The 22,380-nt window shown below is 36.8% G+C and overlaps 1 protein-coding gene across 4 annotated transcripts in view; it reads right to left on the bottom strand.

The window, feature by feature from the left end:
- The window catches only part of LOC127654793 (myosin light chain kinase, smooth muscle-like), a 180,119-nt gene that overhangs the window by 37,809 nt on the left and 119,930 nt on the right, over positions 1 to 22,380 (bottom strand). For 3 of the 4 annotated variants that reach the window (XM_052142220.1, XM_052142221.1, XM_052142218.1), the window contains 6 exons: positions 13,352 to 13,546; positions 11,734 to 11,980; positions 10,180 to 10,263; positions 9,076 to 9,851; positions 6,632 to 6,748; positions 4,281 to 4,343 (listed from right to left, as the gene is read on the bottom strand). In XM_052142220.1, the coding sequence (XP_051998180.1) occupies positions 4,281 to 4,343; positions 6,632 to 6,748; positions 9,076 to 9,851; positions 10,180 to 10,263; positions 11,734 to 11,980; positions 13,352 to 13,546 (1,482 nt within the window). The remainder of the gene's footprint in view (positions 1 to 4,280; positions 4,344 to 6,631; positions 6,749 to 9,075; positions 9,852 to 10,179; positions 10,264 to 11,733; positions 11,981 to 13,351; positions 13,547 to 22,380) is intronic. The other variant, XM_052142219.1, reaches the window with a different exon arrangement.

The raw sequence follows: 22,380 nt of genomic DNA on the forward strand, positions 1-22,380 counted from the left end.
CACTCTTATATTTCACAATGTTTAGTCTACAATGTGTGAGGGCATTAGATCAAACATGTCTATTTAAAATCCTGACAACTTTAAGTCATAGAAGAACAGACAATATGTGCCCTCCAGTGCTTAAATCCCCCAATCAAATACACAATACTAAACAGTCACCCTCTGCTTAAATAAAACCAGATAGTCAAAAAAGAAAGACCCGGAAAGCAGGAAAGATAACACGCTCTTCAGATTCTTTCTATAATACTATAACCATGCTATGAAAAACTCAGACTTTCACAATTGACCTAAATAAGCAAATTAATTTAATTTGGATTATTGAAACATCTACATGGTGGCATAGCGAGTGAAGTGAAATATAGAAAGACAGAAAATTGAGAAGAACTTTAATCCATTGCATAAACAAATTGACCTTAGAAGACACAACGTTGTATGGTTCAGACAGATTTCATAGCCAATTGCTAAGAAACACAATGTAGGAACATTAGGAACTAGATGTGCACATTTTCTGTATGAACACAATCACACAATTTTCTGTATGAAAATGTGACTGATTCTTGCTTGTGCATTGCCATGTTTATGTTGAGCTATTCTAAGTGTTTGTTAACGTGTTTCTAGGTGGTTGCTAGTGTGTTTGATTATTGTCATAAGAGGCCACCTCCACGTCTCTATGATATTCTGGTCTCTAGATATGGCTCGGGTCACTCCTTCAATGTAAAATTTTACATTTAACATGTTACATAATTTGAGATTTCAGCAATAATAACGGTGATGCTTTCTAATAACACTGAGAAGATATACAAGTCATTAGTAGAGAGGGAAAGGAGCAAACAGACATCACAGTGCAAAGCAGTGTTTAGTGGGTGTTTTCTCCATTAAGACACTAATTGGGTTCAATATCCAACAGTGAATCAGAGATGCTTTGGAGGTTTCCATTTTCCATTGTCCAAGAGAGCTCTGCTTGTTTTCACAGCATTATGATTTTTAATCCCAGATTTTTCATGACTGAAAACACACTCAATGACAGAATGTAAACTCTATGATTGAGGAGCCAACAGGGACGGCACAGACATTTTGAGGGGCAATTGTTTACAAACTGTCCATAGACAGCCAATTATTATCAATGGAGTAGGTCTGTTACTGTGCCATAAAATTTTAAAAAATCTTTTTTTATTCATAATTATTTTCCAAAATATGCTAATGAATAAAATATAAATGGTGGCATGATTTGGACTATACAGGAAAATTGACCAAAAAATAAAAATTTGGTTTAAACACTTAATTGTGAAAAGCAGTGTTTAATTGTGCAAAGCAGTGTTTAGTGGGTGTTTTCTCCATTAAGACACTAATTGGGTTCAATATCCAACAGTGAATCAGAGATGCTTTGGAGGTTTCCATTTTCCATTGTCCAAGAGAGCTCTGCTTGTTTTCACAGCATTATGATTTTTAATCCCAGATTTTTCATGACTGAAAACACACTCAATGACAGAATGTAAACTCTATGATTGAGGAACCAACAGGGACGGCACAGACATTTTGAGGGGCAATTGTTTACAAACTGTCCATAGACAGCCAATTATTATCAATGGAGTAGGTCTGTTACTGTGCCATAAAATTTTAAAAAATCTTTTTTTATTCATAATTATTTTCCAAAATATGCTAATGAATAAAATATAAATGGTGGCATGATTTGGACTATACAGGAAAATTGACCAAAAAATAAAAATTTGGTTTAAACACTTAATTGTGAAAAGCATTGCATTGTTTTGAATAGAACAATGCTCAACTGTAGGTTTCAAAATCTTTTCTAAACAGTCTTTGTAGGATATTAATGGAGGACAGGGAGGTTCTGTTCATAAAAAAAGTAAAATACGTTAATTATTGAGCCAAAATGAACAATGTCATGACCTAATGCAAACTTACACAGACGGTAATTAGAGTGCTGATTATGCATTATAGATTTGCATATCATCACTGGAACATTTACTGAACCAATAAATGAAATATAAATTAAATCTATCATCTATACAGGCAGATAAGTCTGATCTTTAAGCCATCTTTAAAAACTTTATGGCATGAAACATGTTAAGGGCCAATAATAATCACAAGTAAAGGCACAGTACAGTATTGCCTACCTTTCCAAGTGTATTCTACAAATATTCCACAATATGCATAATATATTGTAACTGGAAATTAACTTATTTTTCTCATATAGAGGAGCGCAATTAAGTACAATGAAGCAGAAATCCAAAGTACACTTTCTTAAAAGTTCACGTTTGTTTCCTCAGTCAAGTGCCCTGTGTCTGTTGCAAGAGTGTGTGTGTGTGTGTGTGTGTAATCCGAGATGGCCTTTACAACACAGATGCATGAACATTAACACAATTGCAAGCATGACAGATGTGTGAGCATTACAACACAGGCACATGCATGAACATAACACAGGTACATGCATGACATATGTGTGAGCATTCTAAAACAGGTTAATGCAAGACAGATATGTGAGCATTATAGCACAGTTGCATGCATTACAGATGCATGATGACACATTAATAGATATAACACAGGTGCATGTATGGCAGATGCATGAGCATTACAGCATGGGTACATGCATTACAGATGCATGAACAATATAGCACATGTGAATGCATGACAAATGCATAGATATTATAACAAAGGTGAATGCATGACAGATGTGTTAACATAACAGCACAGGAACATGCATGACAGATGCATGAACATTATTACACTGATGCATGCATGACAGATGCATGAACAATATAGCACATGTGCGTGCATGCATGACAAATGCATAGATACAGTATAACAGGTGCATGCAAGGCAGATGCATGAACATTTCAGCACAGGTGCATGCATGACACATGCATAGATACAGTACAACACAGGTGCATGCATGGCAGATGTGTGAGCATTATGACACAGGTGCATGGATGACACATGCATAGATACAGCATAACACAGGTGCATGCATGGCAGATGAATGAACATTTCAGCACAAGTGTATGCATGACACATGTATAGATACAGTATAACACAGGTGCATGCATGGCAGATGCTTGAACATTTCAGCACATGACAGATGCATGAGCATTATAACTCAGATGCATACATGACAGATTCGTGAACAGATAGTCCTGCCCCAAACTCATGCCATAGGTTAAGCCAACGTTGCTATGTCGGGATGCTCAAAAAAAGGCAATGTTTTGAAATTGCAACAGTGTTTACACACTCTGTGAGGCACATACAGCATATTTTAAGAGTAAGCAGTAATTTCTTAAGATACAGTGCAAAAACTAAACATCTTCTAATAGTTAAGGGAAAGAGAAGTAGACCCAACAGTATATAAAGGTTTAATATAAACACTGAAGAATGTTAGGAATTTTAGAAAACATTGATGTAAATTAAAAAAGAAATAAAAAAACATGATCCCGAGAGAGAGAGGAGAAACTGAGTCCATACATGGAAGTTTTGGCTAGTTTTGCAAAGCATTCATGCAGTACATGTCTTGATCTCTCTCTCTACTTTTTAATCTACTATCCAGCACCTCATACAAAGAAGCTTCTCAGAAATGAGACGTGAGAACAACTAAAGGACCTGCTCCTGTGTTGTCCTGTATTATGCTTCTATACCACTTCAATACTACTCTATAAAAGACAACAACTTCTACTGTATATTGTTTCTTCTAAACATGTTATTTAAAAAAATAAAAAATTATTTTTCTGTGTTTGGTTGTGTGAGTGAACATCCAGTCAGCGTGCAAAATTGTTTAAACACTACATTATGACAGATTACATAAAAGATCATTATGAAAAAGTCTACACATAGAGAGGTTTCTCTGTTTGTTTGAGTATCTAATTTGGTTAATTAAAGCAGGGTAGTATATTTCTACAACAACAAATAATAAAAAAAATATATATTTTACTAAGTTTACAGCATATTTACAGCTGAAACGTCTTTCAGCTCATTAATATGAATTCACTCAATTTCACCTTATCAGAGATCAAATGGACTGCTTCCTGTTAGAGTTAGTTATCAGCTGCTTTCTTTCTTTCTTTCTTTCTTTCTTTCTACGCATGTATGATTGAACAGATTAAAAAAAGGGATTATTCTGAGGTCATGGTTATTTCATCTAAAAAAGCTTCTGAAAGCCATATGTGTATGACTGTGTGTATGTGTGTGCTCACAGTAGTGGGAAAGGTTCACAGCTCCCACGCCACTCCATATTGGGCTAAAAAAAGGAAGTACATATTTTGGAAACTTACTCTCTGTGGTCGGGGTAGAGGGCTTCCTGCTCCGGTTATCAGCTGCTGTGGATACACTGGGATCTGAACACAGACAGACAGATGGATACAGAGAGGAACAGAGCAAAAATTAGTAGGTCATGTGACCTTCATGAATACAGCTTATACTGCCTCCCCTTTAGTTTCTCAATTTGTGGATCAACAAAAAAAATAAATTAAAACAAATCCCAAATGGTCTAAAACTGACTGCATCAGTAAGTAATGCCTTTGGGAGCCTGTTGCCATTAAAAGACCCAAACATATCAAAGTCAACCCAAGGTTAAAAAAAGGAACTGAGTTAAAAATGTGGAAGCCACTTTAAGGGAAACTGTATTAAATATTCACCAAAGTTACTGATACCAATTTAAAACACTTGACTAAGGCTAATGTGCCACCATTGAAAATATGCATGGATGTGTCCTGTAGAGTAGGATCTAGAGGCAAATGTACAGAGATGGTTGTGGGGACATGTCCTACAAGGTGAGATACATCTAGAGAGTACTTCATGAATTTGTCCTGTAGAGTGAGACAACATCTATAGGTGAATTTACAGAGATGTCCTGCTTTGAGAGATCTAAAGATGGCTGGGGGGACATGTCCTGCAAAGTGAGACAGAGAGATCTAGTGTTGGCCATGGGAACATGTCCTGCAAGGTGAGGCAGAGGTCTACAAATGGCAATGGGGAGATGTCCTTCAATGTTATAGAGAGAGGACTGTATGGATGTGTTCTGTAAAGTGAGACAAATATCTAGATTTGGATTTACAAACATTTCCTGCAAAGCAGGACAGAGAGATCAAGAGATAGGTGTGGGGAAATTTCCTGCAAGGTGAGACAGATGTATCTAGAGAAGACTGTTGGGATATATATTACATATACACCCACTGAGCACTTTATTAGGAACACCTGTACACCTACATATTCATGTGATTATCTAATCAGCCAAGCATGTGACAGCAATGAAATGCATAATATCATGCATGTACGAGTCAGGAGCTTCAGTTAATGGTCACATCAACAATTAGAATGGGGTAAAATGTGATCTCAGTGATTTCAACTGTGGCTTGAGTGTGAGTATTTCTGTAACTGCTGATCTTCTGTGATTTTCACAAACAACAGTCTCTAGAGTTTACCCAGAATGGTGCAAAAACCAAAAAACATTCAGTGAGCGGCAGTACTGTGGACAGAAATGTTGATGAGAGAGGTCAATGGAGAATGGCCAGAATCGTTTGAGCTGACAAAGGATACAGTAACTCAGATAACCATTCTGAACCATTGCAGTGAGCAGAAAAGCATCTCTGAATGCAAAACATGTAAAAACTTGAGGCAGACTACAACAGCAGAAGACCACATTGGGCACTTTATTAGGACCATAGCATTCTTAATAAAGTTCTCAGTGAGTGTATATTGTGTGAAGATGTATTGGTCCATTGGTCACATATAAGGTTTAATGGTCAAAACATTGGTTTAAAATATATTGTTATAACCCTGCATATATTGGTTTCTGTTTTCTGAGATTTAACATAATATGTGCTGGCTTATGTCTCTGGACATTGGTTTTAAAGTATATACATTGGTTTGCTGAACTATGTATTGGTTTGCTTTAATCTGCATAGGGTTTCTGCCACATACATTGGATGGAATACATTTACAGTGGTTAATATCTTTATGCACTGCCTTAAATGACTGTATAATGGTTTTCAACATTAGTTTGCAGTAGGGCATATTGAACTGCCTGTATAAGTATCTGTAAAGAGAAACAGTGAGATATAGAGATAAATGTAGTGGCATGTCCTGCAAAGTGCTAACAGACTGTAGACATATATAAACTGTAAATCGGGTCAAAATGATCTAGAGACGACTGTCAAGACAGAGACATGTCCTGCAAAGCCGGACAGCGAGATCTAGAGATGGCTGCCAGGACAGAGATATCTAGAAACATCTACATGTCCTCTGTAAAGCAGAACAGAGAGCTCTTTGGACATGTTGGGGAAGCAATGCAGCCTGAGCTGGTCAGTAATTACCGGAAGCTGCAGAACTCAGGGAGTCTCTGGGGAGATAGTCAGGCACACTGCCCAACTCTAAACAGACAGCTAAAACTATTATATTTTCTGAGAACCCAATGTTCTTTTAACACAGATCTATTTTCGAGAATTTAGGAAAATAAGTATTTAAAAATTGTATAATACAAAACTTTAAGGTTTATGGTATATACATTTTTTTGCACTTTACCTAATAAACATTGAAAAAATAAAAACATATTTGTCACAGGGTAAAGTTACACATCTCTCAGACAGCAGAGTATAATGATGTGGGTATGATAAGGTCTACTTACCATCCACCAGGACCATACAAGAACATTCTGCTCTGCCATCGCTGGTCTCTGCTCTGCATACATACTGTCCTTCATCCTCAGGAAGAGCTTTATTAATACTTAAAGAGCACTGACCACCTGCTGACACAATGAAACATTTAATGGTTATGCTCTTTAATATTCAGGGTTAAATACATTAAAGCTAAAGTGTATAATATTTTTATGTTTAAATACTTTCTCAAATTGGCTTTTCCCCGGCTTGATATGCAGAGACAACAATGGCTACGAACACACTGCAGCTAAATACGGTTTTCAGTTCAGCTTTGATTTCTTAATCCTTTTCTGCACGCAAAGAGTTTGGTAATTCACGAGAGTGACAACCACATTCTACAACAAAATGAACTCCTGAAAAATTCAGGTAGTGATAATGGCATTTCATAAATTCCACCTTGTGTGTATGGAGCCGAACTGAACAACTAGTTGTTAATGTGTTTGAAGGCATGAATGAGATGTAAATCACACAAACAGAAGTACACGTCTTCATTCGTATAAACACAAGTTTGCTTGCCCCTATAATCTTTGTGTGAATGGTAAAACTGGTTTGGCTTGCTATCCGCAATGGAGCTCGAGGAGGTGACTTGAAACTTGACCGAATTTATCATCCCCCCCAGACTAGTAAGGATGGAGATAGTAGTCTGGACTGATATAAAAGGAGGAGTAGGGTAAGATGTGGGGTGTTGTGAGAGCTGACGTTATGACGAGGTAAGAGGTTGCTTTTATATACTGGTAATTAATTGGAAGATTAGATGGGCGTGCTTCTCCCGAACTTACGTTTATTAACTTCTCTTATCAGCCCTGCATTCTCAGGGTAACTCATACAGTAGAGTCCGAGAATAATCCACTTATATATCATTGCAGTTGCGAGATAATCTGTGTTCCGTACACACATGGAATGAAAATTTAGGGGATTCACTCTCTGATTTAATTGTAGTTTTCACTACCAAAACTTTGTAGTGTGTACATGGCAAATCAAGAACTATAAGCCATTGGTAGGTTGATTCTCTTTAAGTGTAAACACTGTGCATCTGTGGCACCATCAACACGGTTTGTTGAGCATCCCAACAAACCTGACACATCAAAAATGGAAAAACCAATGGCATGAGTTTGGGTCAGCACAACCGGTTTGTTTGACCAGTGTATGGTCTGAAAAGCAATTGTCCTCTTGTTCAGTCGCCAGACAGCAATTCCGAGTAATCTTCCTTCACCTTTGAAGGAATGCAATATAATGGTTGTACAAAGTAACATTTATCTTTAACAATGCTATCAAAGTGAATAACAGGCAGAATAATGCCACCACACATGGGACACAACCTTGATTGTTTTTGGTTGAATTGATCAAATGACTGTGCAACGACAACTAATACTTAATTGTTTTCAGGTATCTCCATTTTCCCTGTCCACTAGGGTGACCAGGTTTGTGGTTGTCCAAAAAGAGGACACTGTTTTACTTTGGGTATGAGGGTATTTAATGCATTGTACTTTATATATTTAACAAATTACATTTATTGTAACATGTATATATTTAAAAAATTTACTATATTTTTATACACATGAAATGTGTAAATCTTAAAGAAAAAAAAAAAAAGTGTAGACGCTTGTCTCACCACTCACATGCATGCTGTAAATTGACAAAAAATTATTATAACTTGCCCCACACACACACGCGCACACACACGCGCGCGCGCACACACACACACACACACGCACACACACACACACACACACACACACACACACACACACACACACACACACACACACACACACACGTTGACTGTTGTGCAATTATAATGAAGTCTATGGGTCAAACAACAGATGCTGTTGAGCTTCCATGGCATTTATCCCAGAATATTTCTGAAATGCATACATACAATCAGAGATTCAATGTACGATTGTTCTGTTTTCACATCCATTCTTTTATTTGCTACTCTGATAGTAAGACAGGGCAGCTTATACCATAATCGTTAATCATAAACCTTATACCCTGTTCAGACAGAACAGTTGCCCAAGCCATAGAGAGACATCTCTCCCTACACACCTTTGCTGCTTTTCTCTGCACATCCCTAATCATGACCACTGACTGCCCCAACACATCAAAAAACATCATGAATAAACCTTCATCCAATCGCACGCCTGCCATTCTATCCCATTTGAGTGTTATGCGACCAAAATAGAATAATTTAGCAACAAATGAAATGAATGGAAATGAACCTTGATAAATAAAGCCACTATGTGAAGTATGATGTTTAGATGTTAGAAATATCTGTTCTCCTTGTGTGCATATACACTATGTGGACAGATTTAGGGAATGTCTAACACCCCCTAATAAATACCTAAACAGAAATTAATTCTCTCTATGAGATAAGTGTAAGTGCAAATATAACATATTAAGATGGAACACTGACCCTCATTGGCAATAATTATGAATTTGGATGGTTTGATTAATTTCCCATCAAGGGTCCATGTCACTTTGGCTGGAGATTCAGATGAAAGTTGGCACAGTAGATGCAAAAGTTCCCCATCCAGCACAGTCACATCCCTCAGTTTCTGAGTGAACACCGGCTCTTTCCTTCCACCTGCTCTCGATTTCTCTTTCATCCCTCCATATACACAATTCATATCATTCTCCTTTCCGTCGCTGTCTTTAAGAGCTGAACTTTCTCCATTCGTGTTCTGGCTTGGTTGTTTTTTCTTGTTGCCCAACACAGATCTGAAGTTATCAGCTTCATTCTTGTTGGGTTGTGTTTTCACAAAGGATCCAGGACCAGGGGTTCCCTTCTTTCCCAGCACTGCTCGAAAGTCTACCTGTTGAGGAGAGTTGACCTTGCGTTCCTCCTCAGTCTGGGTCTTGGGCTTGATCTGCCGTTGGAGGTTCCCCCTGAAGTCCATCTGTTCAGCCGTGATCTCCTTCAGGTCTTCCTCAGAGATGCTCTTCGTGGTAACCTTGCGGCCGAGCACAGTTCTGAAGTCTATCTGTTCGGCCTCCTGTTGTCGGATCTGCTCTTCCTGATGCTCTTTGGTCTTGATGCGCCTTTTGAGAAGACCTAGGGTGGCATGCGCCTCCTCTTCTTCCCAATCCTGACTGTCGTGTTTCCACGGTGGCACAGAGTGTGATTCAGCAAGGCTGGGAGTTCTGCGCTGTCCTCCCCTGCCTGGCGCAGTGCTCTCCACCCCTAGGCTGCTACAGGAAGAGTGGAGAAAAAAAATCAAGAGATGTTTAAAGCCTCTGCTAGCTCAGCCCACACTGGAGAGAAATTTAATGAAAGGGAGAGTTAGCTCAACATGACAAAGTTGCATCACAGATGACTTCAGATTCCATATAGGGAAATGAACAAAGAATGGGCCCCTAGACTAACCTATGCTCCTCTCTAGACAACAGCACATATGAATGCGGAAACATAAACAGAGTGTTTGGTTTTATAGAGAGATTATATAGATTTAGTGCCGGGGTTAAGAAGGCAGGGGCTGCAAACAGCCTTGCGGCAGACGAGAGCAAGAATAGGTTGTACCATTTATGAGATTCATCAGCAGATGGGATGGGGTCCTCGCTGATGTGCAGCGGGGCCACTGATCTGCACTCTCCTACTTTATTCCTGAGAACATAAGAACAGACTTTTAAACTGTAAAGTTCATGGATTGAAAAAGTAAATTACTAAATTTACTAAAATGAACTAAAATGCACAACCTTTCCATTTCAAAGTTTTACTTTGAATTTGTTTGTAATTCTCATGTTATTCTCAATGATGATTCTCATTAGACTCTTTTTACTACACTAGTTTTTTTTTTAACTATACAACAGTTAAATCAACAAATTAAAAGTTCATGAAATACTGCCATGATATATAAATATTTTACAATATTTATTGACAGTATATCATTATATTCACATAAATAACATTAATGATAATTATATTTTTTTATTAGTGATTTCAGGGTAAAATCTGCTTAATTGTCATGAAAACATAGTCAAGATTCTAAAATAGGCTTCATTTTCATTAAAACTATATGCACATATAATATCTTGTTTAAGATTTTAGAATGAAAAAATGTTGGAACAATTTGACCAAGAGCTGAAATTATATATATATATATATATATATATATATATATATATATATATATATATATATATATATATATATTTATTTTTTTTTTTTTAAATGTTCGAGTCAAAAATTTGTTATGAAGACTTAAGTTTTGAACAAATTGTTTTATCAATTTACAGAGAATCTAAACTAACACAATATAATTATTTTTACTGAAATACAGTAAACATACAGTAAAAATAGTTTTACTGTAATACTATTTTTAAATAAGAATAAATTAAAGTACAACAGATACTAACATGCAATATAAATAATTTTTTTAGTACTGTATATCATTATTTTCACAGTACAGTATGAGAATGAGATTTTTTGAATTACAGTTATATGATTTTGGGGGTAATTAATGTGCTTAATTGTCATGAAAATTTAATCATGATATTCAAATAGGCTTTTTCTTACCATTAATATACAATATTTTTTTCTTTTGAATTTGATTACTACAGTAAAAAATATTTTAAACAGTGTAAATTGACAGAAAAATCTGAACAATATAATTTTCTTTTAACACAAGAGTCAAAAAATTAGTCATGAAGAGTCAAAGTCTTCGTCTAATTTTTCTAACAGTTTTTTGTTTTTCTAAACTTCAGTTTTTTAATCACCATAAAGGAAGTACAACAGATACTGCCATCATATATGAATACTTTACAAATGAACGTGATGTGATGACAATTGTGACTGTACATGTGATGTACAGTCACAATGCTAAAATAGGTTTCATTTGTTTGCAGAAAATTGCATGGGTATGCTAAACATATAATTTTATTTGTACTTATGTTTTATATGTTCATGACTGAAACAGTCTCAAAAAACAATATAACCAAACCTTGTCAATTTACAGAGATTCTAAACTGTAAAAAATAAACAGTTACAAATGTATTTTGTAACATATATTACAACATTACAAGAATAAAAGAAAAATGTACATTTCAAACAATAATTCAAATGCAAACTTCTTACTTGAGATGAATCTCGTAGTTTCCAGCATGATACGTCTTCACTTTCCTGATGAGCAGTGACACCACATCTTCCTTCTGCAGCATCTCAAAATCTCTACCTCCACATATCACCTGACCATCTTTCATCCAGAGGAACTCTGGGAATGGATCACCAGCAATGGCACAGGAGAGTAGAGCGGGTTGACCCAGACAGGCAGAACAGGACTTTGGTTTAGTGATAAACCAGGGCTGAACTCCATCCTGAGGCTCTGTCAACAAGAAAGCATAATTATCGGAGTCAAATAACAAATTCGTAGATCATTCATAATATGAATTTGAACTTTTCTCTCAACATTACGGTTATGAAATCAGTCTGGTTTTTAAAGTGGCCACAAAAAGTATTTGGACATGCATGTCATTGCGTTAGATACAAAATATAAAACCAAGTGTAATTTATTATATTAAAAGATAGCACAACACATCATCATACACCCACTTAAATCACCTTGACACCAGCTGCTTAAAGGTGCAATCAGTAATATTTTCCTCATTAAGACTCCAGTCATATCAGTAACCATATAAAAGCTCACATGATCAGCTAAATACTACTCAATCTCAGTAACCGTCCTGTTATTTGACACTTTCACTCATTGATTTAAGTAATCATGACTGACTGTGAATACAAAATCTTTACACTGACATCTGACACTGAAAACTATTGATTTTAAATGATGCTGCATCCAAGCCACTAGGTGTCAGTGTAAGTCCAAGATGACACAAAGACAAAAGTTATTGAGTGCACCTTTAAAAGACAATTTGGTTCTGAGAAAAGATTTAGCATAATTTGTTTCCAGATGCCACAAACTTTGATATTTCTCTATCTCATCCGATGACATTTTTATAAAAGGAGGAAGATATATAACTGCATCAAATGTGGTATGGCAACTGCACTGTCTCAGACCAGAATGCACTCCAGCGGGTGGTAAAAACTGCCCGATACATCACTGGAGTTCAGCTACCCTCAGTCAAAGACATTCACAACAAACACTGCTAAGGAGGGTGAGAAGCATTATCAAAGACACCTCTCACCCCAAACACGGTCTGTTTACTCTTCTCCCATCTGGGAGACGCTATAGGAGTCTTCGCTGTCACACCAGCAGACCAGAACAGTTTCTTCCCCTCAGCTGTCAGCCTACTGAACACTACATCCCACACTAACAAAAAAATGTTTTTTTCACATTCCCTTGCACATTTCTTTGCACATAACTTCTACCTCCTGATGCTGCTTGCACTGTTTTGGTCACCGGCCATATAAATATATTGACATATTTATACTTTATTCTGTACAATGCACCTTCAGTTTTATACTTCTTCATTTGCACCTTGTACTGTATTCATAGACATTTACATTGAGCTGGTCTCTGCTTTTCTACCTCATAACTTTGCACAAAAAAACCAAAAAACATTGTATATACTCACACTCACACACACACACACACACACACACACACTCACATTTATATTATAAATATTGCTGTTTGCACTTCTGGTTAGATGCTAACTGCATTTCATTGGCTCTGTACTTGTATTTTGCACAATGACAATAAAGTTGAATCTAAACTAAAAATATATAATTTTACCTTGTACAGTGAGTGAGGCCTCAGTTCGAGCTCTTCCAGCCTCATTCCAAACTTCACAGGTGTATGTGCCTGTGTCCTCAGGAAACACTTCCTGTATGAAGAGAGTACACTGACTCCCCTTCCGCTCAAAGTGGAAGTCCTCTGACTCCTGGATCTCTTTTCCGTTATGCAGCCAGACCACATCAGGATGATCTCCTACATTAAACACACATCACACTTTCAAATGAAGCAAATTAGAATAAGAAACAATGAATGGAGGTCAGTGGAGCAGAAATAAAGAATTTACAGCACTTACTGAATCCAGGTTTGAACTATGATTCACTTTAAACCCACAGTGCTGAAAGGTAAATGCTGAGTTTAGCCAAAATAGAGCACAACAATGACTAGTGATTTTTCAGCTGCTTTGGTTTCTAAGTATTTTTACCATTTATTTTCTCCAGATTAAGTTTCAATAAAGAGTTCTAAGCCATGAGCCACAACCAAGCAGCTCTGAGATGAATTAAAAATGTTGATTTGCAGCAATAATATATGAAAATCAAAAAAAGACAAAAGGTACAAGATTTAACGTCTTTTATAAGGGAATTAACTACTCATCCCATGAAGCATTGCTTTTGCTTATTATTTAATTATTATGCATGCAAGTATTTATTAAGCATCTCATATTAAATGAGATTCTACATGGAATATTTTACTACAGGACAATTTAAATTAAGTAGAGAAGGCAAAAAGGTAATTGAATTAGGTGAAAAAGCCATTGTACATTCCATATCTGGTTATTTCGGGAAGGAGACAGGGTGGGGAATAAATCATGTGCATGAAATCGTGCATAAATCCGCTAGCTCGGAAGATTGGAAAGATAACTTTGCGCAGGTTTTGGTGTACGTACGGTTTAATAAATCTGAAAACTTTTGTGTATATGCAAAATCTGACTTTTGTGCATACGCACACATTTAGGAGGACTTTTAGAGTTTTAAACATGAGGCCACAGAACAGAAGGTCCAAAAATCATGTAAAGGCAGCATAAAAGTAATCCACACAACTGCAGTGGTAAAATCTATGTTAGTGAGATTTTGATAGGTGATAGGTGTGGGTGAGAAACAGCTCCATTTTTATGTTATTTTTTACTATAAATTCTCCTCATTGTCCACTAGGTGGCAATATGCACAAAGAATGTGATAGTCAAATACAAAAGAATATGAAAGTGAAAGTATAGATTTATAGTAAAAAGGACTTAATTGATCTGTTTCTCACCCACCCCCATCAAATCGCTTCTGAAGATAAGGATTGAACCACTAGAGCAGACAGCGGGCTGGATACGGCCCCCCACATGGTTTAATCTGAACCGCGGCTCATTTATCCTAAAAGTGTTTTTTCATTGGATATTTTAGTTATCTTGCATCGGGACCTAACCTGTGGTGATGCCACCACAATTTTTATTGCTGACAAAATATATGTGCACTTCTGGCACACGCATTAATAGCAGTACAGCATGGTAATTGACTAAAACGGAGCTGCTTTAGCTGCTTTGAATTATTGCTTTCCTATTCTTGATAGAAAATAATGATCAAACTGATGTTTCCCTCAAGCAATCAAAAGGTAAGGCTTCAGCAAACTATACCAAGTTATGGGCACTTAAGAATCACGCTTCATAAAGCTTTGAAATCTTAAGCAATGTTTCGATCTAATGCTTCTAGGAATGTATCACACTGGTTGAGTCAAATGATTTAATCAGCAGGCGTCACCAGTGTGTAGAGATAAGGGCACTTTGAAAAACAGAATAATTTACTGATAAATTTACCAATTCAATTGATTCATTTCATTCAAAGCTCTGAATAGCCATCTTGTCAAACAGTATCATAGATTACTCAAAGGAACAAAAAAAAAAACCCACGTCATAACATAAAATAATATAATTAACATTAAACGGAACCTAAAACATAACTATAACCCCCAATAACTTTTAAATGTTCATTAATAATAACCCAAACAGTCCCCAGAACCTGCACTGACATACCTCATGACAAAAGCCAATAGCAAGTCCTCAAGCATAAATAACAATAGATGTTAAAGTATATTCCTGGTAAGGACTATTATTCAATGTAGTTTTAGCATCTGATATTAATTCAAATAGGTAAAAGTGCCATTTTGTCCTTTGCACCAAAAAAGGTTAAACAATGAAGATGTCTGTTCAATAAATCTATCCACAAATCTACAAAAGCCCTAGAACCTATGAAAGTGGATGAGTGCGTAATGCCATTCTATGTGGTTTGCAGATGCCGGTAAACACAAGTGCAAATGTGTATGCAAGTAGTTAACGAGACACAGTGACTGCTCGAATCGCTACCTGCCTGGCAGACAACTCGGCCTGGATGAAGGAACACCACCTGCAACTAAACCCAGCCAAGACCGAACTCCTTGTCTTTCCAGACAACCCTGCTGTTGAACACAACATCACTGTGCAGCTGGGTACAACTACAGCATCGCCTTCCAAAATGGTCATAACCATCGATAACAAGCTAAATTTCACAGACCACATCTCAAAGACTGCAAGATCATGTAGATTTACACTCTACAATATTAGGAAGATAAGACCCTTCCTCTCTGAACAAGCCACACAACTGCTTGTTCAGTCACTTGTCATACCTAGACTTGACTACTGTAACGCTCTCATTGCAGGCCTCCCTGCATGTGCAATTAGACCTCTGCAAATGATCCAGAATGCAGCAGCACGTCTGGTCTTTAATGAACCAAAGTAAGCACATGTTACACCACTCTTTGTCTCTCTCCACTGGCTGCCTGTTGATGCACGTATTGAAGGCTCTGATGCTGGCATACAAAACAGTCACTGGGTCTACACACCTACCAGAAGTCTGCGGTCAGCTAAGGAACGTCGCCTTGTCGTACCAACACAAAGAGGCACCAAAACACTTTCCCGGCCTTTCAGCTTCACCACAAAGGTGGAATGACCTTCCCAACTCCATCCTTGAAGCTGACTCACTCTCTGTCTTCAAAAAATGACTTAAAACACATCTTCCATGAGCACTTAACCAGTCACTAAAAATAAATAAATAAATAAATAAATAAAAATTCTTGTGGCACTTTAATCTGTTACTACTGAATACTACTATTCTGATGCTAGTCAAACTTAGTAATATGGCATTTTTTCAAACCACTGTCTCCTTAAGATGATTTGCTTATGTTTTCCTCTTTTGTAAGTCACTTTGGATAAAAGTAGTTACAACTTGCATATGACATGACTTATATGATAGTCGTAGAATGACCATATACTGTTTGCACAATGTTATCAAGCTTACCAAGAAAAATAACTTTTAAAACCTATGTAGGTTTCATGTTATTCTTTCAAGAGAGAAATTTGACTCAATTCACAGTAAGACAAGATTGATATTGAAGATCAGTCAAACTCAGCAACATTAGACAAAGTATATATATATATATATATATATATATATATATATATATAAAATATTCTATAAATAATATTCCATTATTGGGGATAAGGAAAAACCTTCAACCCTTACCACTTCAAGTCACACAATGTAGAATGCAAAAGCTTTAAAACACTGGACATATTGTGCTTGTATAACATTAAATTCAGACACAAACAATAATAGACCAAGGGTGTAGCAGCCGCGTAGGATGCGGGGGACATGACCCCTGCGCAATTTTTAAAAAAAAACGTGTCGTCCCTGGCAATTTTCCAAGATAAACCCATAGTCCAAATGGTGGATTTGTATACAGTATTCTTTGCATTTTTCTCTTTGAGCTGATTGAGCGACCATCCAGCCAATCACAGGTGAGTTTCATGAGCTGAAACAACCCTTATGTAATAGTCCGTCAGTCAGAGAGTCTAATCAACACTGCTCCATTCATTTCTACAAAGTTGTTTTCAACAATGCTCATTTAAACATGTTTTTTTATCAGCACTGATGTTGGCCTAGATTAATAATCTAGAGATGAGAAACACACAAATGAGAGATTGTATTTATCGGCATTTTGTTCTCGATTGGCAGCATTACGTGAAATGCACTGCAGAAAAACAAACAAAGGACAATACATCTTTTAAGCACATTGTAAGTGGAGTTTATATCAGCACATGATTCTTCATTAAGTTATGCTTTTTTCATAATGTTTGTGAGGTAATAGTTTGATCGGTTGTTTTTTCCAATTTAAGCAGATTACTAGATCTGTTTTAAATGTGTAATGCTATTTTTAATATCAGCTCCTGTTTTTTACCTCAATATTAGTGTGCAGTTTACAAACTTTAGGAAAAATATAGATCTGCTGTGTTCTTAGAACACAAGCATTTTACTTAAGTGAATAGATTTGTAGACACACTTTTTTAAACATGAAAGGGTACAGATGTTATTGAAACTTATAATTATTTTAAGAGTATTATTGTTGTCTTTTGATAAAAGTCATGCTCAACAGTTCACAAACTGTAAGGAAATGTAGATTTGCTTTGTTTTTATAATGCTTAAAACATTTACTAAAGTCTCTTTGTAGGTCTGTAGATACACACATTTTTAAGGATTACAATTTTCTTTTGATCTTTGATTCAGTGACCAACTCATTTCACACAAGACCGTCATTTGTCACCACCTTCTGGCATCACCAGAAATGGTCAGTGAATAGTGGTCTCTCTCCCTTTTTCTCCCTAATTTGGCATGCCCTATTCCCAATAGTAAGTCCTCATGGTGGCATTGTAATTCGCCTCAATCCGGGTTACGGTGGACAAATCTCAGTTGCCTCCACGTATGAGACAGTCAATCCGCGCATCTTATCAAGTGGCTTGTTGTGCACGTTACTGTATGAAGGCCCACGCTAACTCACCACACGCCCCACCGAGAGCGAGACCCACATTATAGCGACCACAAGGAGGTTACCCCATGTGACTCTATGCTCCCTAGCAACCGGGCCAATTTGGTTGCTTAGGAGACCTGGCTGGAGTCACTCAGCATGTCCTCTATTCGAGTCAGTGTGGAAGTCAGCATCAATACTCGTTGAGCTACCCAGCCCCCTGATCACTGAATCATAAAGTGAATCTGAAAACATTTTGGTGAACATGGTCAAAACATTTGAACCACTTGGATACATTTAAATCCAACAATGCACAAGCACAGAATAAAAAATAAAATTGTGCAAATGCACGATTGACATTTTTGTACTTGATAAAATAATTTATTCAGGACCATCTTATGTTCATCTTTTATTGTCATGTTTGAAACAGATGCAAGTGCTCCACATAATTTAGCAAAATGTTGCAATTATTTCGCAATACTTGAATCTTTAAAATACTACAAATATTAAAAGTAAATACATATATTTATATAATACTTATTTCATACTTGCATATTAATATATAATGTAATATATTAATAATGCACTGTAAGTGTTGGGTCTGTGCGAGCCACCTACTGACAGCTGTGCGGCGCCCCCCCCCCACACACACACATTTAAAATGACTGCTACGCCCCTGTAATAGACACATAACGATGGACCCATACACAAGAACCAGCAGTTGAACCAATACAGTTTAGTAATATCTGAAACCGAAGACAGCTGCCTCAAAGGTATGTGTGAACTGTGCAATGACAAGTTTATAGCCAGTCTCTCTGTGTCGGCGCTGAAGCATATTTGAAATGCAAGCTTGTAGTGTCACCTGAGGGCAGTAATTTAAATTTCTGTTGTATGGGCAACGCACATTTTATACAGTGAACAAAACAACCATCCAGCAGACAGAACAACATAGACATGTGTTACGTTCTTGCGTTCAAAACCACTTGGAGCGCAAATTTGAAGTAAGTGATCTCAAGATGTGTTCTAAGTATTAAACTATATTTAACTTGACACAGTGACCAAAACATTTTATGTTTATGACGCAATGCACCAGAGACGCTACGCAAGCATGTCTGACGCAGGTGTTCATTGACGGGTCCATAAACAACTCCTCATTATAAATCTCAAACTGATTGACAAATTCACTTTTGAAATGGATTGCTGTGAACTGTATGCCAATGACTGGCTTATGTTCAATAATATGGTAGTAAACAATACACTGTATTCTGCTTTTTGTATTGTCTTATCAATGATTAACTCTCCTGCCACAAGAATGTAATGCATTTTAATTATCTGAATATATATATATATATATATATATATATACACACACACACACATATACATACAGGTGCTGGTCATATAATTAGAATATCATCAAAAAGTTTATTTATTTCAATAATTCCATTCAAAAAGTGAAACTTGGATATTATATTCATTCATTACACACAGACTGATATATTTCAAATGTTTATTTCATTAAATTGTGACGATTAAAACTGATAACTAATGAAAATCCCAAATTCAGTATCTCAGAAAATTAGAATATTACTGAAGACCAATACAAAAAAAGGATTTTTAGAAATGTTGGCCAACTGAAAATTATGAACATGAAAAGTATGAGCATGTACAGCACTCAATACTTAGTTGGGGCTCCTTTTGCCTGAATTACTGCAGCAATGCGGCGTGGCATGGAGTCGATCAGTCTGTGGCACTGCTCGGGTGTTATGAGAGCCCAGGTTGCTCTGATAGTGGCCTTCAGCTCTTCTGCATTGTTGGGTCTGGCGTATCGCATCTTCCTCTTCACAATACCCCATAGATTTTCTATAGGGTTAAGGTCAGGCGAGTTTGCTGGCCAATTAAGAACAGGGATACCATGGCCCTTAAACCAGGTACTGGTAGCTTTGGCACTGTGTGCAGGTGCCAATTCTGTTGGAAAATGAAATCTGCATCTCCATAAAGTTGGTCAGCAGCAGGGAGCATGAAGTGCTCTAAAACTTCCTGGTAGATGGCTGTGTTGACCTTGGACCTCAGAAAACACAGTGGACCAACACCAGCAGATGACATGGCACCCCAAACCATCACCGACTGTGGAAACGTTACACTGGACTTCAAGCAACGTGGATTCTGTGCCTCTCCTCTCTTCCTCCAGACTCTGGGACCTTGATTTCCAAAGGAAATGCAAAATTTACTTTCATCAGAGACATAATTTTGGACCACTCAGCAGCAGTCCAGTCCTTTTTGTCTTTAGCCCAGGCGAGACGCTTCTGACGCTGTGTCTTGTTCAAGAGTGGCTTGACACAAGGAATGCAACAGCTGAAACCCATGTCTTTGCGTGGTGGTTCTTGAAGCATTGACTCCAGCTGCAGTCCACTCTTTGTGAATCTCCCCCACATTTTTGAATGGGTTTTGTTTCACAATCCTCTCCAGGGTACGGTTATCCCTATTGCTTGTACACTTTTTTCTACCACATCTTTTCCTTCCCTTCGCCTCTCTATTAATGTGCTTGGACACAGAGCTCTGTGAACAGCCAGCCTCTTTAGCAATGACCTTTTGTGTCTTGCCCTCCTTGTGCAAGGTGTCAATGGTCGTCTTTTGGACAGCTGTCAAGTCAGCAGTCTTCCCCATGATTGTGTAGCCTACAGAACTAGACTGAGAGACCATTTAAAGGCCTTTGCAGGTGTTTTGAGTTAATTAGCTGATTAGAGTGTGGCACCCGGTGTCTTCAATATTGAACCTTTTCACAATATTCTAATTTCTGAGATACTGATTTTGGGGTTTTTCATTAGTTGTAAGTTATAATCATCAAAATTAAAAGGAATGAACACTTGAAATATATCAGTCTGTGTGGAATTAATGTATACATTATCCAAGTTTCACTTTTTGAATGGAATTACTGAAATAAATCAACCTTTTGATGATATTCTAATTATATGACAAGCACCTGTATATATATATATATATATATATATATATATATATATATATATATATATATATATATATAATTTTTATTTTATTTTTATATTTAAAGATAACTATGTATAATTATTTCAGCATTATATTTTTAATTATTGTTAGATGAGGGGCTCTCTCATCAAATATTTGTATATGCGTATATGTGCTCAAGAAGTTAGAGGCAGCCCGCTAAACTGGAAGTGCTCGCAATTTATAGAATCGCTGGTGTAAAATCATCTCCACACACAAGAGCACATAGACACTTCCGGAGACACACATGCAAAGTTAAAATAATGCCTCTTGAGGGAGTACAAAGGAAATTCCATTCATTACAGCACAACAAAAGCTGCTCAAAACACTGAATCAGAAGAGTTACAGAAGAGATCATGAAATTTAGGGACAATTCAGATATAACAAGCCTCTAAAAATATGAACAGAACTAACCATATAACTAATATTACTAGATTATAGAAACCAGGGTCAGAAATCAATCAGAGCTTGTGGGGGCAAAGATCTGTCTATTATCTAACATGAAATATTTCAGGGTTTTTCCTGCACTGTAAAGCAAATCTCTTGTTCAGCGCTAAATATGCTTCTCATCTGAAATGGGCATCTACGCAGGGTTATTTGGCGTGAGTGTCGCACGAGCAATCACAGAATCACTAGCACGGATGATCTGCCCTATCTCTGGTGCACGCACGTCATCCAGGCTCCCCTTGGCCACTTTTAGCACTGTGCACTTCTAGAAAGAAAAGTTGCCATTAAAAATGTTCACACTCACTTTATTTTTTTGCCTTCTATCAATATTCAGTAAGGTGTTTTTTTTTCTTAAAGTCATGAAAATTCCCACCAATGCCATTTTCAGCACATCTCAAATTCTGTATTGTGTTTAATCGAATCTGTGCTGGAAATGATGCTGATGGAAATGACATGTCTAATGTCATGGTTGACTCATTATCTCACTAAGACTAATTTCATAGACAGCATTTTAAGGATCCTAAATACACACAATTAAATCATATTTCACACATTTTGCATAATTTGTCAAAATTACAGCTTGATTGGAATTGACCAATCAAAATATTCAACTCACAATTGATATTTACCTTGAATTTTCTTTGTTTTCTTCAAACATCACTTATTTCATATTTCATGTCAAGCATGCTCTTCACTGACACTTTTGTTGACTTGGATAACAAGTACAATATCTTTTG

This window comes from Xyrauchen texanus, chromosome 14 (assembly GCF_025860055.1).
Source record: "Xyrauchen texanus isolate HMW12.3.18 chromosome 14, RBS_HiC_50CHRs, whole genome shotgun sequence".
NCBI lineage: Eukaryota > Metazoa > Chordata > Actinopteri > Cypriniformes > Catostomidae > Xyrauchen > Xyrauchen texanus.